Source organism: Panthera pardus, unplaced genomic scaffold, assembly GCF_024362965.1.
Source record: "Panthera pardus isolate Hobbes unplaced genomic scaffold, ASM2436296v1 HiC_scaffold_20, whole genome shotgun sequence".
Taxonomy (NCBI): domain Eukaryota; kingdom Metazoa; phylum Chordata; class Mammalia; order Carnivora; family Felidae; genus Panthera; species Panthera pardus.
In genome coordinates this window covers 89,125,572-89,138,691 of record NW_026526766.1, presented here as the reverse complement: position 1 = coordinate 89,138,691, position 13,120 = coordinate 89,125,572, and the positions used below count along the sequence as shown (strand labels likewise).

Here is a 13,120-nt window from a genome sequence, read left to right as displayed (position 1 = left end):
TTCACGGACCCTTCTCTACGCTTCCTGAGGTTCGCCAGCGCTGCCCTCCAGGAGTGCACCCCCTGGGGGGTGGGGAGGGGCCGGGTGCTTGCCCAGAGGATGCCCCTGCCCTAAAGGAACACAAGACTGCTTGGGGAATCAGCGGTGGGCCAGGAAAACAAAACTCCGCCCATATTTGGTGAGCACCACGGTCTTGCCAGGGGCTGGGGTCAGAAGGGTGCGAATTGAGGCCAGCTCCTCCCCTAAGGAAGTCTACCTGCAGTCTAGGAGGTGAGACACTGTGGGTGACCCACCCATGAGACACTGTCCTGCCTGCACCATCTTGTTGTCCGAGCCCATCTCTCAAATTAGAGGCTAAAAATGCCAAACATCTGCCTCCCCAGACTTCCTTACGTGGAGGCATGGGCAGGTGGCCCCGTTCTGTCATTTGGGACCTGAGGTCTGTTGGGGACCTCTGGGAAAGTTTTGCATCCTTAACAAGTATAGTAGGGAGTAGCATTTTCCTCTCCTTGCCTGTGGGCCTTATTGTGGGGAGATGTGATGTCTGGGGCTGTGGCAGCTATCTTGTCTCCATGAGGTGAGGATGTTATCATCATGCTGGGGAAGTGGAAAAATAGGAAGATGCTAGGTCCTTACTGCTATCTCTGAGCTCCTGAATCAACCTCAAGTTTCTAATCATGTGAGAACAATAAGCCCTGATCATTAAAGCCACTTTTCACGGAATATTCTATTACTTGTGGCCCAAGGCATTCTATCTGATAAAAGAGGCTGACTAAAACGAAGAGTCACAGATACCAGTGGAAAATTCTCGCTGGGCTGCATCTGGTGAAGGAGCTGTATGTGGTGCATTTCATGGGGAATGAAGACCCGGTCAGGGAAGTCAGGACAGCATCCCCAAGGAAGTGACCACAGAACAGAGGTCCGGATGAAAACCTGTAGACCTTAGGAAGGGAACAGCCTCTGCAGAGAGAGTGTGGGCGGTCCCTAGGAGGGCATTAGAGTCACTTGGGGAGGTTTTAACAGTTACAACACACGATGCCCAGCAGGATTGAGAACCATGGACCAAGTGGCCTGCAGGGTGTGGGCGAGGGAGGGGCAGAGGAGGCTGGGGCTTTGGGCCCAGCTGTACCCTGAAAGGAGGAGATCGCAGCAGCCATTGGGCTGGGCAGCCCTGTCCCTGTTGTCCCTTGTGCTGCTGGGTCTCCCGCTGAAGTGAGTTGAATGGCGGCCCCCAAAAGATGTGTCCGCCCAGAACCTCAGAATCAACCTTATTTGGAATAAGGGTCTTTGCAGATGGAATTAACACAAGGATCTCGCGATCACTTTGAAATCGGGTGGGCCCTAAATCTGAGGACAGGTGTCCTTATAAAACGAGAAGAGAGAGGGGCGTCTGGGTGGCCCGGTCGGTTCAACGTCTGACTCTTGATTTCAGCTCAGGTCATGATCCCTTGGTTTGTGAGATCAAGCCCCACACCATCAGCAGGGAGCCTGCTTGGGATTCTCTCTCTCTCTCTCTCTCTCTCTTTGTCTCTTTCTCCTTGCGCCTCATCCCCTCTTAAAATAAACAAACATTTTTTAAAAATAAAATGAAAAGAGAGAGATACAGAAACACGAAGTTTGCGGACCGTGGTGGAGACCAGAATCATGCATCTACAGACCACTCTCCCCAGAGCCTCCCGAAGGAACCCCTCTGCCAACACTTTGGACTCTGGCCACCTGCACGGTGAGAGCAGAAGTTTCTATTGTCCTAAGCTGCTCAGTCTGTGGCCATTTGTTACAACAACCCGGGGACACTCAGACGCCTCCCGCGTTGTCCGTTGGGGCCCGGACCGAGCAAAGCAGAGCATCCTTGTTGAGGAGCAAACCGCAGCCCCTCTCGGCTGGCCTGGCACTGGGATGGTAACCTGGGCGAGGAGGGGCCATCTCCTCAGCTCTGCGGGAAGCTTGTGATGTCGTGGCAGAAACCGCCCCCGCCCAAGGTGACCCTCTCGTGACAAACCCGTCCCTGGCATCAGTTATTCACGTGGAGCCTCTTGGAATGTGCTCCAAACGCACGGGCCCAGGCTTTTTGTTGTTACCCCCTCCGCTGCCTTTAAAGACATTTGTCCAACCCGCGCCTGGCAGGGGAACAGAGAGACGGGGCATTTGGGAGGGGCGGGGAGCACGGCGCCCACGGGGCTCCTCCAGCTCGCCGGCAAAGGGCTCTCGGCGGCGGCCCCTCGGCGGGCCTTGAAAGCGCGTGTCTCCTCGCAGAAAGAGCTGTCTGCCGGCCGCCGGGGCCTTTGATTCCTCCCTGACAGGGTGCTGACGGATTGATCTGGTGCCCGTACATAATTCATGAGCCCCTGAGCAGCTGTGAATTCTGCGCAGGCCTTTTCCGCCGTGCGGACGAAGCGGTTGGGGAGGGGGCTCCGGGAGGCGGGGCCCGCCCGGTGGTCTGTTCTGTTGCCAGTCCCCACGCTGCCGATGCCACCAGAGGGACCAAGCTAACGGGACGCTCTGGGGCTCGGGGAAACGGCCCTCTCTGGCGTCACAGCCACCTGTCCGCGGTCTGCCATCTCAGGGGCAAGGGCTGTGGGGCGCATGCCCCAATCTCCCCTCCGTGTGGGCCTGAGCGCCCCCTTCTGGACGGCCTCCTGGGCAGGGGCCCTCTGGCCACAGTCCCGCAGACGCGACTAGCTGGGTGACCTTGGGCGTGTTACTCGGCCTGCCTGAGCCAAGCCCTGTCCCGGTGGAGGCACGGTGATGACACGCTGTAGGCCAAAGGCGCTGGCTGTCCCTCCGCAGCAGAGCGTGTGGGGCTGTCAGTGGTAGAGGCGAACCGTCTAGCACATTACCGCAGTCTTCCACTGGCCGCCCTGGGGGTGACGGCCCCGCTTCCCGGAGTGTGGCCACAGGCAGGCCCTCCGGACCTCGTTCCCGCTTGTACTTGAAAGCACAGAGCAGGATCCCAGCAAAACAGGAATAAAGCCACCCGTAGGCAGAAAAAAAAGGCTTTTCAAACGCAATTTCCCGGAACCCGGGGTTATGGGTTCCCAAGGAGGCCAGCAAACATCAGAACCATCTAGGGCTTTGACAGGGCAGTGCCCGGGCCTCCCCGGGAGTTCCAGCTCAGGGGTGCGGGTGACCATTCGCCCACCAGTCCTCAGGGTTGTGACCCCAGTGTCCACCACCCGGCCAGAAACAGGTTAGGCAGAAAAGGCCTTGGGACCGCTCCACAGAGCATTTTCCAGCTGGAGCACGGCTTGAGGTGTTTTTGCAAAACCACTAGGTTGTCCGTGATTTCCCAATATTTCTGTTTGGTTGAGGACATTGATTTCCCCCCCACCCCCCTTCATGGTATTTATTGTTGACAGATTTCTTTTTTCAAATCGCAAAAGGAATACCTACCTAAATGTTTGATCTCTTTTTCCTCCACGTTTTCCTGTATGTAAAGTCTTTTAGTATGAAAAAAGCAATATATAATCTCGTGCCAAAAAACGTAGAAAACAGAGAAGCAGAAACAGATCAAAATCTCCACAATCGCTCTCTCCAAAATGACGGCCATGAGTGAGCGTGTTGGTCTATGCCTTCCCAGGACTGTGCCAGTGTGGACACAGAGACATCCTATTTTACTGTAAATTTTATTGTGGAAAAACATACATAACACAGGGGCACCTGGCTGACTCCGTCGGTAGAGCGGTAGAGCGTGTGACTCTTGATCTCAGGGCTGCGAGTTCAAGCCCCGTGTTGGGTGTAGCGCTTACTATCACAAAGCTTACCGCTCTAGCCATCTCTAAGTGCCCAGTTCAGCGACACGAAGCACACTCACCCTGTTGCCGCTGTCGTCACCATCCGTCTCCAGCACTTTTCCATTTTCCCAAAACTGAAACTCTGTCCCCATTAAACACGACTCCCCATTTCTCCTCCCCCAGCCCCTGACGCCCACCCGCAGCTTTCTGTGTCTCTGACTTTGATTATTCAAGTTGGAATCATACAGGGTTCGTCCTCACGTAGCATAACGTCCTCCAGATTCATCCATGGTGTGGAGCGTGTCAGAATTTCCTCCCTTTCCAAGGCCGAGAGAGGTATCCTGTGTATGAAATAAAGTTATACTGTGTGGTACAGACTTCCACGTGCCCGCGTCTTTTTCATACAACGTTAGCTTGACAACAGCCTCCCATCAGAAACTGATCCATAACTTGCTTCCACGTTGTCTCCCACCGGTTATACCCTCCCGGAAGCAGCCTTGGGTTGGGAGCAGGAAGCCGGGGGCCTCTGTAGGGGGCAGGCAGGGGTCCCCAGGACCACCCCCAGGATGGGTGACTCTCTAGAAAGGCTGAAAGGACTCAACATATAGTTGTATCCCAGCAAAAGGATATGAAACAAAATCAGAAAAGGGGAAGAGGCGGTGGGATGAAGGCTGGAGGAAGCCAAGCACGGGCTTCCAAGAGTCCTCTCCCCCTGGAGTCACACAGATGGGCTTAACCTTCCCCACAACATGTTGCAACAACGCACAAAGTGCTGTCTACTAGGGAAACTCCTTATTACAGGCCGGTCACATAAGCACCCTCTGCCTAACACATGCCAAACATCCTTACTACTCAAAGGAAAGCAGGAGTTCGGCATAAACCACATGGTTCGCACAAACAGTTGAGGCACAGTGAGCCATTCTTATCAGTTAGGGGATGGTGGAAAGTCTCCCATAATCCAAGTTCCCAGATGCCAGTCCAAACTGCACCTTGTAGACAGGCCTTCGAAAGGATACCTGTCTCCAGCCTGCTCCATGAACCTTTGTCTGTACATACACCACTTGTTTTAAAAGTCCAAGATTTAAAACAAAAATGCAAGACATCTCACCCCCACGGGCCTCAGCTGGGGCAGAATAGCCCTATCTTTAAGTCAGGTCAGTAGGGTCTAGGGTTGGCCATTGCTTAAATCTTGTAAATTAGCTGTAGGTTTCAAAACAGGAGGAAGTCTGATGGAGACCTACAAGGCCTCCGCATCGAAAACTACAAAATGTTTTTGAGAGAAAGTAAGAAGGCTCTCAACAGACAGAGCAGTATACCATGTTCATGGATAGGAGAACTACACTACTGTAAACACGTTATCCCCACCCCACCCCCCACTCCCCGATTAATAGCTACACTCACTGCAACCTCAATCACAACCCCAGTAGGTTTATTTTGGGTGGAAATTGACAAGCTGATATAAAATTTATATGAAAAGGCAAAGGGCCAAGGAACGAATAGCCAAGAAGATTGTGAAAACAAAGAGCAAGGTTGAAGACTAGTGCTACCAGATATCAGAGCTGTAATAGAGCCCTAGCAGTTAGGACAGCATGGGGCTGTCAAACACAAAGGCTGCCACAAAGGCAGACAAACTGACCAGCGGGACAGAAAGATTTGGGAGAAGAAGCCCCTCCCCACAAAACAGGCAGCAGGGCCAGCCCTGCCCAGTGAGAACAGGAGAGTCCTTTCTAACACATAACCTCACGAATTACAAAACAAACAAACAAACACATCCCAGACGGACTGCATATCTACCTGTGAAAGGCGAAGCAATGAAACGTTTCCAAGAGACATCTTTGTGACCTCAGAAGAGGCAAAAATGTCTTAAACAGGGTGCAAAATGTACTAACCATTCATGGAAAAAGTAATAGATTAGACCATCGTATGGATGTCCGTTCAGCAGAGAATGAAAAGGTAATCCGCAGAGTAGAAGTTTTTCCTCATATTTGCAACATAAGGCCTTATATTGAAAACACTCCTGGAAATCAACAAGAAAAGAACAAACAGGGGCACCTGGATGGCTCAGTCGGTTAAGCCTCTGACTTCGGCTCAGGTCATGATCTCGCAGCTCGTGGGTTCAAGCCCCGCGTCGGGCTCTGTGCTGGCGGCTTGGAGCCTGGAGCCTGCTTTGGATTCTGTGTCTCCCTCTCTCTCTCTGCCCCTAACCCACTCTCATTCTGCCTCTGTCTCTCTCAAAAATAAATAAACATTAAAAAAAAAATTTTTTTTTTAAGATAAAACAAACATCCCAGGAGAGAAATAGCCCTGAACAGGTACTTCACAGACAAGCCAACAGGGTTCCCAAATGGCCCAGAAGCATATAACAAGAGACCCAACATTGGCCATTAGGGAAGTGCAAGGGCAGGCTGCCATGTGATACTCCTGTGCCCCCACCAGCACAGCTAAAATGAAAAATACGGAGAATACTCCGGGTTGGCAAAGATATGGGGCTGCCATCCACTGCCGGTAGGATGGGGATCGGAACGCCACTTTGGAAGACTGTGTGGCAATCTCTAATGAAGCTGAACATACCCAATGGCCCCGCAACTCTGCTCCAACCAGAAATTCACAAGAATGTTCAGGAAGAGACATGCACCAGAGCCCAGAACGTTTGTAGCATGACCATGTGCACCTATCCGGAGACCAACCAACGGGAGAGTGGGTCAAGTGTGGGATCCCCACCCACAGAACACTGTGCAGCAACCGCCCGCCCCTGTGGGCAGTGGCTTGGGTGAGTCTCCCAGACATGATGGCGCACGACAGAGCACACGATGTATGATTCCACTTACACGAAGCGCAAACACAGATGTGAGGGGCCTTCTGAGCGATACAGTGAAGGAAGTGTTCAACTTTTAATGCTTGTGGGCACAGCTCCTGGACTCCCAGGGAAGCTACACTTTAACATTTACCAAGGTCAAAATGACTTGGCAAAACCTCGGAGCATGGGCTCTATTTTTGCCCTGAGCACACATTGTACATCTGCTTCGTTCAAAAAAAAAAAAAAAATAACCAGAAAGGAGCATTCCAAACATAAAGATAAGGAAAAGGGAAAAAACCCTCCCTGGTTCCCATAAGATAAAAGTCATACAGCCCGGCATGTTCCAGAAACTTAAGGTCTGCAACTTTCTGAAACGTCCTAATGATGTGTGATATTTTACATAAAAAAATGTGTATAGCCCTGCACCAAATATTCCTTCTCTGGAGCATCTTTGGGAAGATTGTATATCCCAGGCAGCTATCCTAACTTGGGCTCGAAGACAACTCTTTCTCTTAAAGATTCTAAAACGGGGGGGGGGGGGCGCAGCAGGGCTCCTGGGTGGCTCAATCAGTTAAGCGTCTGACTCTTGATCGCAGCTCAGGTCTTGATCTCAGGGTCATGAGTTCAAGCCCCACGCTGGGCTCCACACCGGACGTGGAGTCTACATGAAAATAAACAAATGGATACGTAAACAAATAAATAAATATTTTAAAAGATTCTAAAAGGCTCCTTCAATTTGCGTTGATGGGAGGTGCTGGTCAGGTGGGCATTCAGTTTGTGAAAACTCATACGCTCGTGGGCACTAATTCACGGGCCCTCTTTTATGTGTGTTCTACTTAAGAGTGAAGAAAAATTGGGGGACAGGAAACATGGGGTCTGGACCTGGTTTACCACACCCCACCAGGGCCCTTCTTCCTCATTTGACATTGTGACCTCCAACCCCGGGCGACCCCTGAGGCGCCTTCACCCTGTCCCATGAGGCCTCCAGGAGAATGTGTTCTGTGTCGGCTGCAGTCGAGAATCATGCCAGCGGGCCAGCCGATACCGTGTTGCCAGGGGATCAAAGTGCCATTGTTATTTGCTAAATTATAAAGGTTTCTAGCAATTCAGAAAGTCTAAAACCTGCTGGGTGAGACCCAGCCCTGGCTCAGGGTCCAGTTCCAAGACCACAAGTCCAAGAGGTACCAAGGAAAGGAACTGGGAGGCCCCGCCCATGCCTCCCCTGGGGTAGATGCCCAGGTCCCCTCCTGCCCAGGGGCCGGCACCATAGCCTCCACACACCAAAGCCAGGGCAGCCCGGTCCCACCACACGTGGGTCAGAAGCAGAGGCTCCAGAAGCCAGCGGCCCCGATCCCAGCTCTGACTCTCACTGACTGTGTGAGCCCCTCCGGACCTCCATTCCCTCACCCGCGGTGCGGGGCTGACAGCACTCTTTGACGGGGCCGTTGCAGAAATTAACTGGGATCACTCAGCACAGAGCCGGGCACAAGGCCAGCCCCTGGCAGGTGGCACCTGGCATTGTGACTGTCATTACCGTCACCGTCTTCTTTGCTCTTTTGTTCATTTCCACTTTAGATGTCACCGTGCTGGATGAGGACAGTGAACTCCCCTCTCCTCCCTCAGACCTGTAAGGTAATACAGACCATTAACCGACAACCAGTGGTTAAACTTGACCAGCAAAATGGGTTTTTTCGGGGAATAGCAGCGAATTGCGATTCGGGATGTGCCAGCCGGGGCAAAACCATGGGCAAGTCCAACAAAGAGGATTATTTTACGAGGAGGACGCTGGGAGGGGCTGTCCTGACCTGGAGATTGGCAGGAAGGGGTTCAGGGTGAGGGCGGTTTCTCACTGGCCTAGTCGCGGGGGTGGAGGGTCTCTCCTTGGAGACACCATCCGGTCCGTCCTTCCTGCTGGGCCTGCCATCACAATGCTCTCCTGGTGAGTCTGGGGTCTGGCAGGCTGCTGCTCCCCCACCCACACCCTCGGCAGACATCGCTAATCGAACCCAGTGCCCTTTTCCCACTGAGCCCAAGCATGGCTTCGGAATCCTTAGCCCAGGGCTCCCGGCAGCCAGACCGACTCCCGGGAAACAGCCGGTGCCACGTCCACCGTCCCTGGTCAGTGGGAAGGGACCCAGTTCCTGCCCGGTTACCATAACGATGCCTTGACGTGGTCTTTGAGCTCACTGGCCTCCATTTTCTGGCCGGGGAGGTGGGGACACGGGCAGGAGAGTGCTGGCCACTCACCCGGCTTCAGGTGCTCTCTCCTCCCAGCACCGTAGCTGCAAGACCCCGGGCCACCTCCGGGCCTCTGAGCGGACGGTGTCAGGCCGGGCCGGGCTCAGGGGTGCCAGAGCACCGGCCCCGGAGGTGGCTCAGCCTGGTGCTCCCCAAATAGAAGCCCTCAAACCTCAGTGGGCAGTATTGTTCTTCCCTTAACTCAGTCGACTGAAGAGCGATCTCACGTCGTTCTTGCTGCCAAAAAGATTCTAAGCCTCTGCCTTCCCGCCTGCCCCTCCCCGCCCCTCTCTGCCCCCCGTGTGTCAGACGCGTGCAAAGGAAAGTCTGGTCCAGCAGCAGGTGCTGACCGGGAGCTTGGGAAGCTGCTTGGACGCAATGAGGCCCTCAGAACGGGCTCAAGGGCTGGCTGTTCTATAGATGTACCTGACCCACCCCCCCTCACCCCTCCGTATGTGTCGTGACAACTGTCTGGAGTGTGGCAGGGCCCCAGAGGGGTAAAGGGGCCCTCAGTGGGGCTGAGAGAAATCCAGGAGGGCTTCCTGGAGGAGGAGTGGGGGGGGGAAGGACATGGCCAGGGGTTGGGAGCTGAGGTCAGAGGAGTATGACAGCGGCCACTTGATCACCTCATTACTTCTCCCACCAAAAGCAAATGGTGTCAAGGGAGGGGAGAGGAAAGCCTGGCCGTTTCCTAGGAAAGGATCTACTCCCTGGCCACGGCAGCGTGTGAGGCCACCCATGGGGACACGGGCAGGCCACCTCCCTCACTCATACTTAATGGCCAGGGTGGACTTCCCCCTCGACCCCACCCCTCCGCGGTCTCTCCTTCCTTCTTTCTCATCTTTCCCTGCTACATTCTCTTATTCTCTCCCCATCCCGGTTTGCTTGCCTGTGGGTGTGGGAGATGGGGACAGAGACACTGTCGCACCCAGCTCTGCTCTCACGGTCCCCGCTCCAGCCAGGCCCCGCTCAGCCTCCCCCCTCCACCTGTGGGCAGTGGCTGGCTCCCTGCCACTGGGTATCAGCCCGGTCCCGCCCCCTGGCCCCGCTGCCCCCAGACTAGGAACCCAGGGAGCCTGGGCCGGCTTCCCAGCACCCTCTGCCTAAAAGCATTTGGAAGCTGCCTCTGGGTCAGCGCCAGGAGCTCTCACACAGACTGGCAGGTTGGCCAGGGTCTCCACTCCTGCCGGAGGGCCTGGAAAATTCCAGCCCTCCCATGGCCTCAAGTGCTGGCTATCCCGAGAGGTCCCCCACCCCCACTCTCCACCCCAGCTGGCCTGTTCCCTGATGCAGTCAGTGTTGGCTCACGTTGTCCTCACCGGCCGGGCCCTCGGGAATGCTGGGGCAGCCCTGGGAGGAGGCAGCTTGGCTTATGGGGAAACAGAGGTTCTGGGACACGGTGACCTTGCCCAAGTCCCTCGGCCTCGCTGGGCCTCCGCTCCATCTGGAAGCCAGTCCATCTGTGAACACGGTTAGCCAGTCCAAGGACAAAAAAAAAAAATGTTATGTTTTCAAAGGAATCAGATTGGTAAGAGCCTGGAGATGTCTGCCCCTCCCCAAGCCTCAAGCTGTATTCCCTCAGCCTTGCTGTTAGGGAGACGAGGGTTTGAGGCTGATGAATTTGTCGAACGCACTGCCAGCTCCTGGTAATGAAAATAAAAACAACAGCAGCCGTGACTAGGAAGAAAAGACCTCTTGCCACGTGCCAGGCTCCGTGCTAAAGGCTCCATGCAAAGCCTGCGTGAACCACAGCGCACCCCTGCAGGAATTAGCACCAGTGAGCACCCACACTTTACAGGGACGGAGACTCAGAGAGGTCTAGGGACTTGTCCAAGGTCACACAGCCAGAGGGTGGAGAGGCAGGGATTTAACGTCTCATCTTCAGGAGACAAGGGCTCTACTCTCCTGCCTCCCACCAACTCATTCTTCATCACAGCCATTCACTCTCGGGCAGGGCAGTCTCAGCCTGAAAAATCTCTCGCCATGAATGCCAGTCCTGAAATGTCACCATCATCCCTCAGTTCCTTTGGCTGATGGCTTCCCTTTTAGCAATACTGCCTCCCGCTGGGGAGAAGCCACTCTGTGCCTTAACTCTGCCGCTGCAAGGGGATGGGGATCCCTTCCTCAGCCTGGAGAGGAGGCTTCTGCTTCTAAAGTGTAGGCGATGGGGTCGGAAAACCCCAGAGGAAAAGCAGCACGGTGCGGGGAAGCTGGAGGCAGAGGGAGGGGAGCTGAGACTATTTGGGACCTATTTCGAGCCAGACAGCTTCATCAACGTGTCACTGGGCACAGGAGGGATCACTACCCCCAATTTACAGATGAGGAAACTGAGTCCCGGCAATTAAGTGAGCCACTTGAGATCGTGCCGCTGGTTCAGGTCCCAGCTGGGCCTCTCCTGGGGTCAGATGAGGGGAGACGAGCATCCCTGGGGAAGCCCGGGCTCCACGGGACGAGCTCCCGGCAGGGGCAGGCGGCCGGCGCGCAGGGAGGGCTTGGCGTCCTGCAAGGGGCCCAGTCCCCCTTGTGTCTCCCGAAGGCTTTGCTGGTCGTGCAGGTGGAGTGGCCGGTGGGGGGCGACGGCAGCTCCTCACAGACTCACTGGGGCCAGAGTGGAGCCATTGCCACCAGTCATGCCTGCTGCCCGGTGCCTTCCAGTTGCTGCTTTGGATGGCCCGGGGCAGCCAGGGAAGACGCCTTCTGCCCCCACCGCAGGGCCCCGGCCCCCTGCCTCCCGAGCCCACCCCATGGCCGGCTCTGCGCCTGGGGCTCCCTGACCGTGTCATCCACCTTGACTCCTCCCACTGCCCTGCACAAGGAACAGGTGATAACACCTGCCCGGAGAGGCTATGTCACTTACTCAAGGCCACCACGAACCCAATCAATGACAGAATGGAAATGTGAACCCAGGGCTGGGTCCAGCCACTCTCTAAACTATTGGAGTCCCTCGTCAGGAATCCTGGCCACTCCACATAGCATTGCTTCCTGCTGTGGTAAGCATCCCGGACTATTTGGACTCGTCCTCTCCTTTGAGCACGAGTTCGCGAGAGTCTCTGTGAGCCAAGCCTCGCGCCGGCCTCTGGGGATAAAACAGTGACCAAGCAAGACAGCGTCTGTGCGTCAGGGACCCCCACAGTCGGGCGGGCAGACAACCCCAGGAGTTAGTGCGGCGTTTCAAGCAGGGGGTTGCCCTCCAGGTTTCAGCGAGAACCCAGGACGCAGGGCCTTGGGCTAGCCTGGGGGTCCGGGGAGGCCAAAAAGGAAGCCTGGGGCTGACATCTGGTCCAGAGGCGTGGGAAGAGAGAGGTCAGCAGCCGGGGGGGAGAGGGGAGCTCCCTGGCACAGAAGGACCTGTGCGCGGCGACGAGGGCAGGGCAAGGGGGAGTCAGGGAGCCGCGGGCCAGGGCGGCCGGGCGGAGAGGGTGATGGAGCCTGGCAGGGCCAGTGTCCAATGGAGAACAGTGAGGGTCCGGAGAGCCCTGGCGGTGCTTGCCAGAGCCGGCAGCGGGACGGGGCGACATGACAAGGGCGTTGGCCGACACCCAAGCGGCCTGCTAGAGGTCCCCCTGCAGAAACGGCCCCCGCACGGTCCTCTGCCCACCCCCTTTGTGGACGGCTGTTGTCTCTTGACTCCCAGGGGACCACATCTTACAGGAACCGATGCCTCGTCATTGCCGTAGTAGCTCCGGTCTCGGTGGCAGCTGTGCTGAGCCCCTGAGGGGTGTGGCTTGCCCTTTGCTGAAGTCTGGCCTCTGGGTGCCCTCCCCCCCCCCATGAACTTCACGTCTTCACACACACCCTGTCCCACAGAGGAAGTTACGGCCCAGCAGCAAGCATGCCCTTCCACACCCCCTCTGGCGTCCGATCCGGCCGCCATCAACCCCAGGGCGCTGTCCAGCGCCACCGGCCAGCTGTGATGTGGACGCCCTCCCAGAGCCCCACCAGGAGGCTGAAAGCCCACAGGGGACCAGTTCTGGGCTCCCCCCAAAGGCCCCCCGCCCACCGGGTACTTGTGCGTCGTTCATTCCACGGTGATTGATGACACGTGCCGGGCACTGTCCTTGAGGGCTGGAGTCCCGACGGGGAGACGTCCAGGTGGAGCAGGGCACACCCCACAGTGAGCGAAGGGGTAAGGTGTTACAGGCCCTGCCTTCCCACCCCGACCGCCTCGGTGGAAAACGCCTCCCGCACCTTCAGCTCGGCTCCTGTCCCTCCTTGTCGCTTCCCACCGCCCGAGACTAAGTCAGACGCCATCCAGGCTCCTTGGCTGTAGGATTCTAGGCTCATGGTGGAGGCAGGACCCAGAAGGGCAGTCAAGAGGCCTCTCTTCCACCGAGGGAAAACAGAACATCCACCA

The 13,120-nt window shown here is 56.0% G+C and overlaps 1 protein-coding gene across 3 annotated transcripts in view; it reads left to right on the top strand.

Annotated features, from left to right (window-relative positions):
- Positions 1-12,527, top strand: part of MED27 (mediator complex subunit 27) — a 240,810-nt gene extending 228,283 nt beyond the window's left edge. For 2 of the 3 annotated variants that reach the window (XM_019420764.2, XM_019420762.2), the window contains one exon: positions 8,104-8,379. In XM_019420764.2, the coding sequence (XP_019276309.2) occupies positions 8,104-8,364 (261 nt within the window). In that variant the 3' untranslated portion in view covers positions 8,365-8,379. Of the gene's footprint in view, positions 1-8,103; positions 8,380-12,400 lie in introns of those variants that run through there. The other variant, XM_019420766.2, reaches the window with a different exon arrangement.
- The last annotated feature ends 593 nt before the right edge of the window (positions 12,528-13,120 follow it).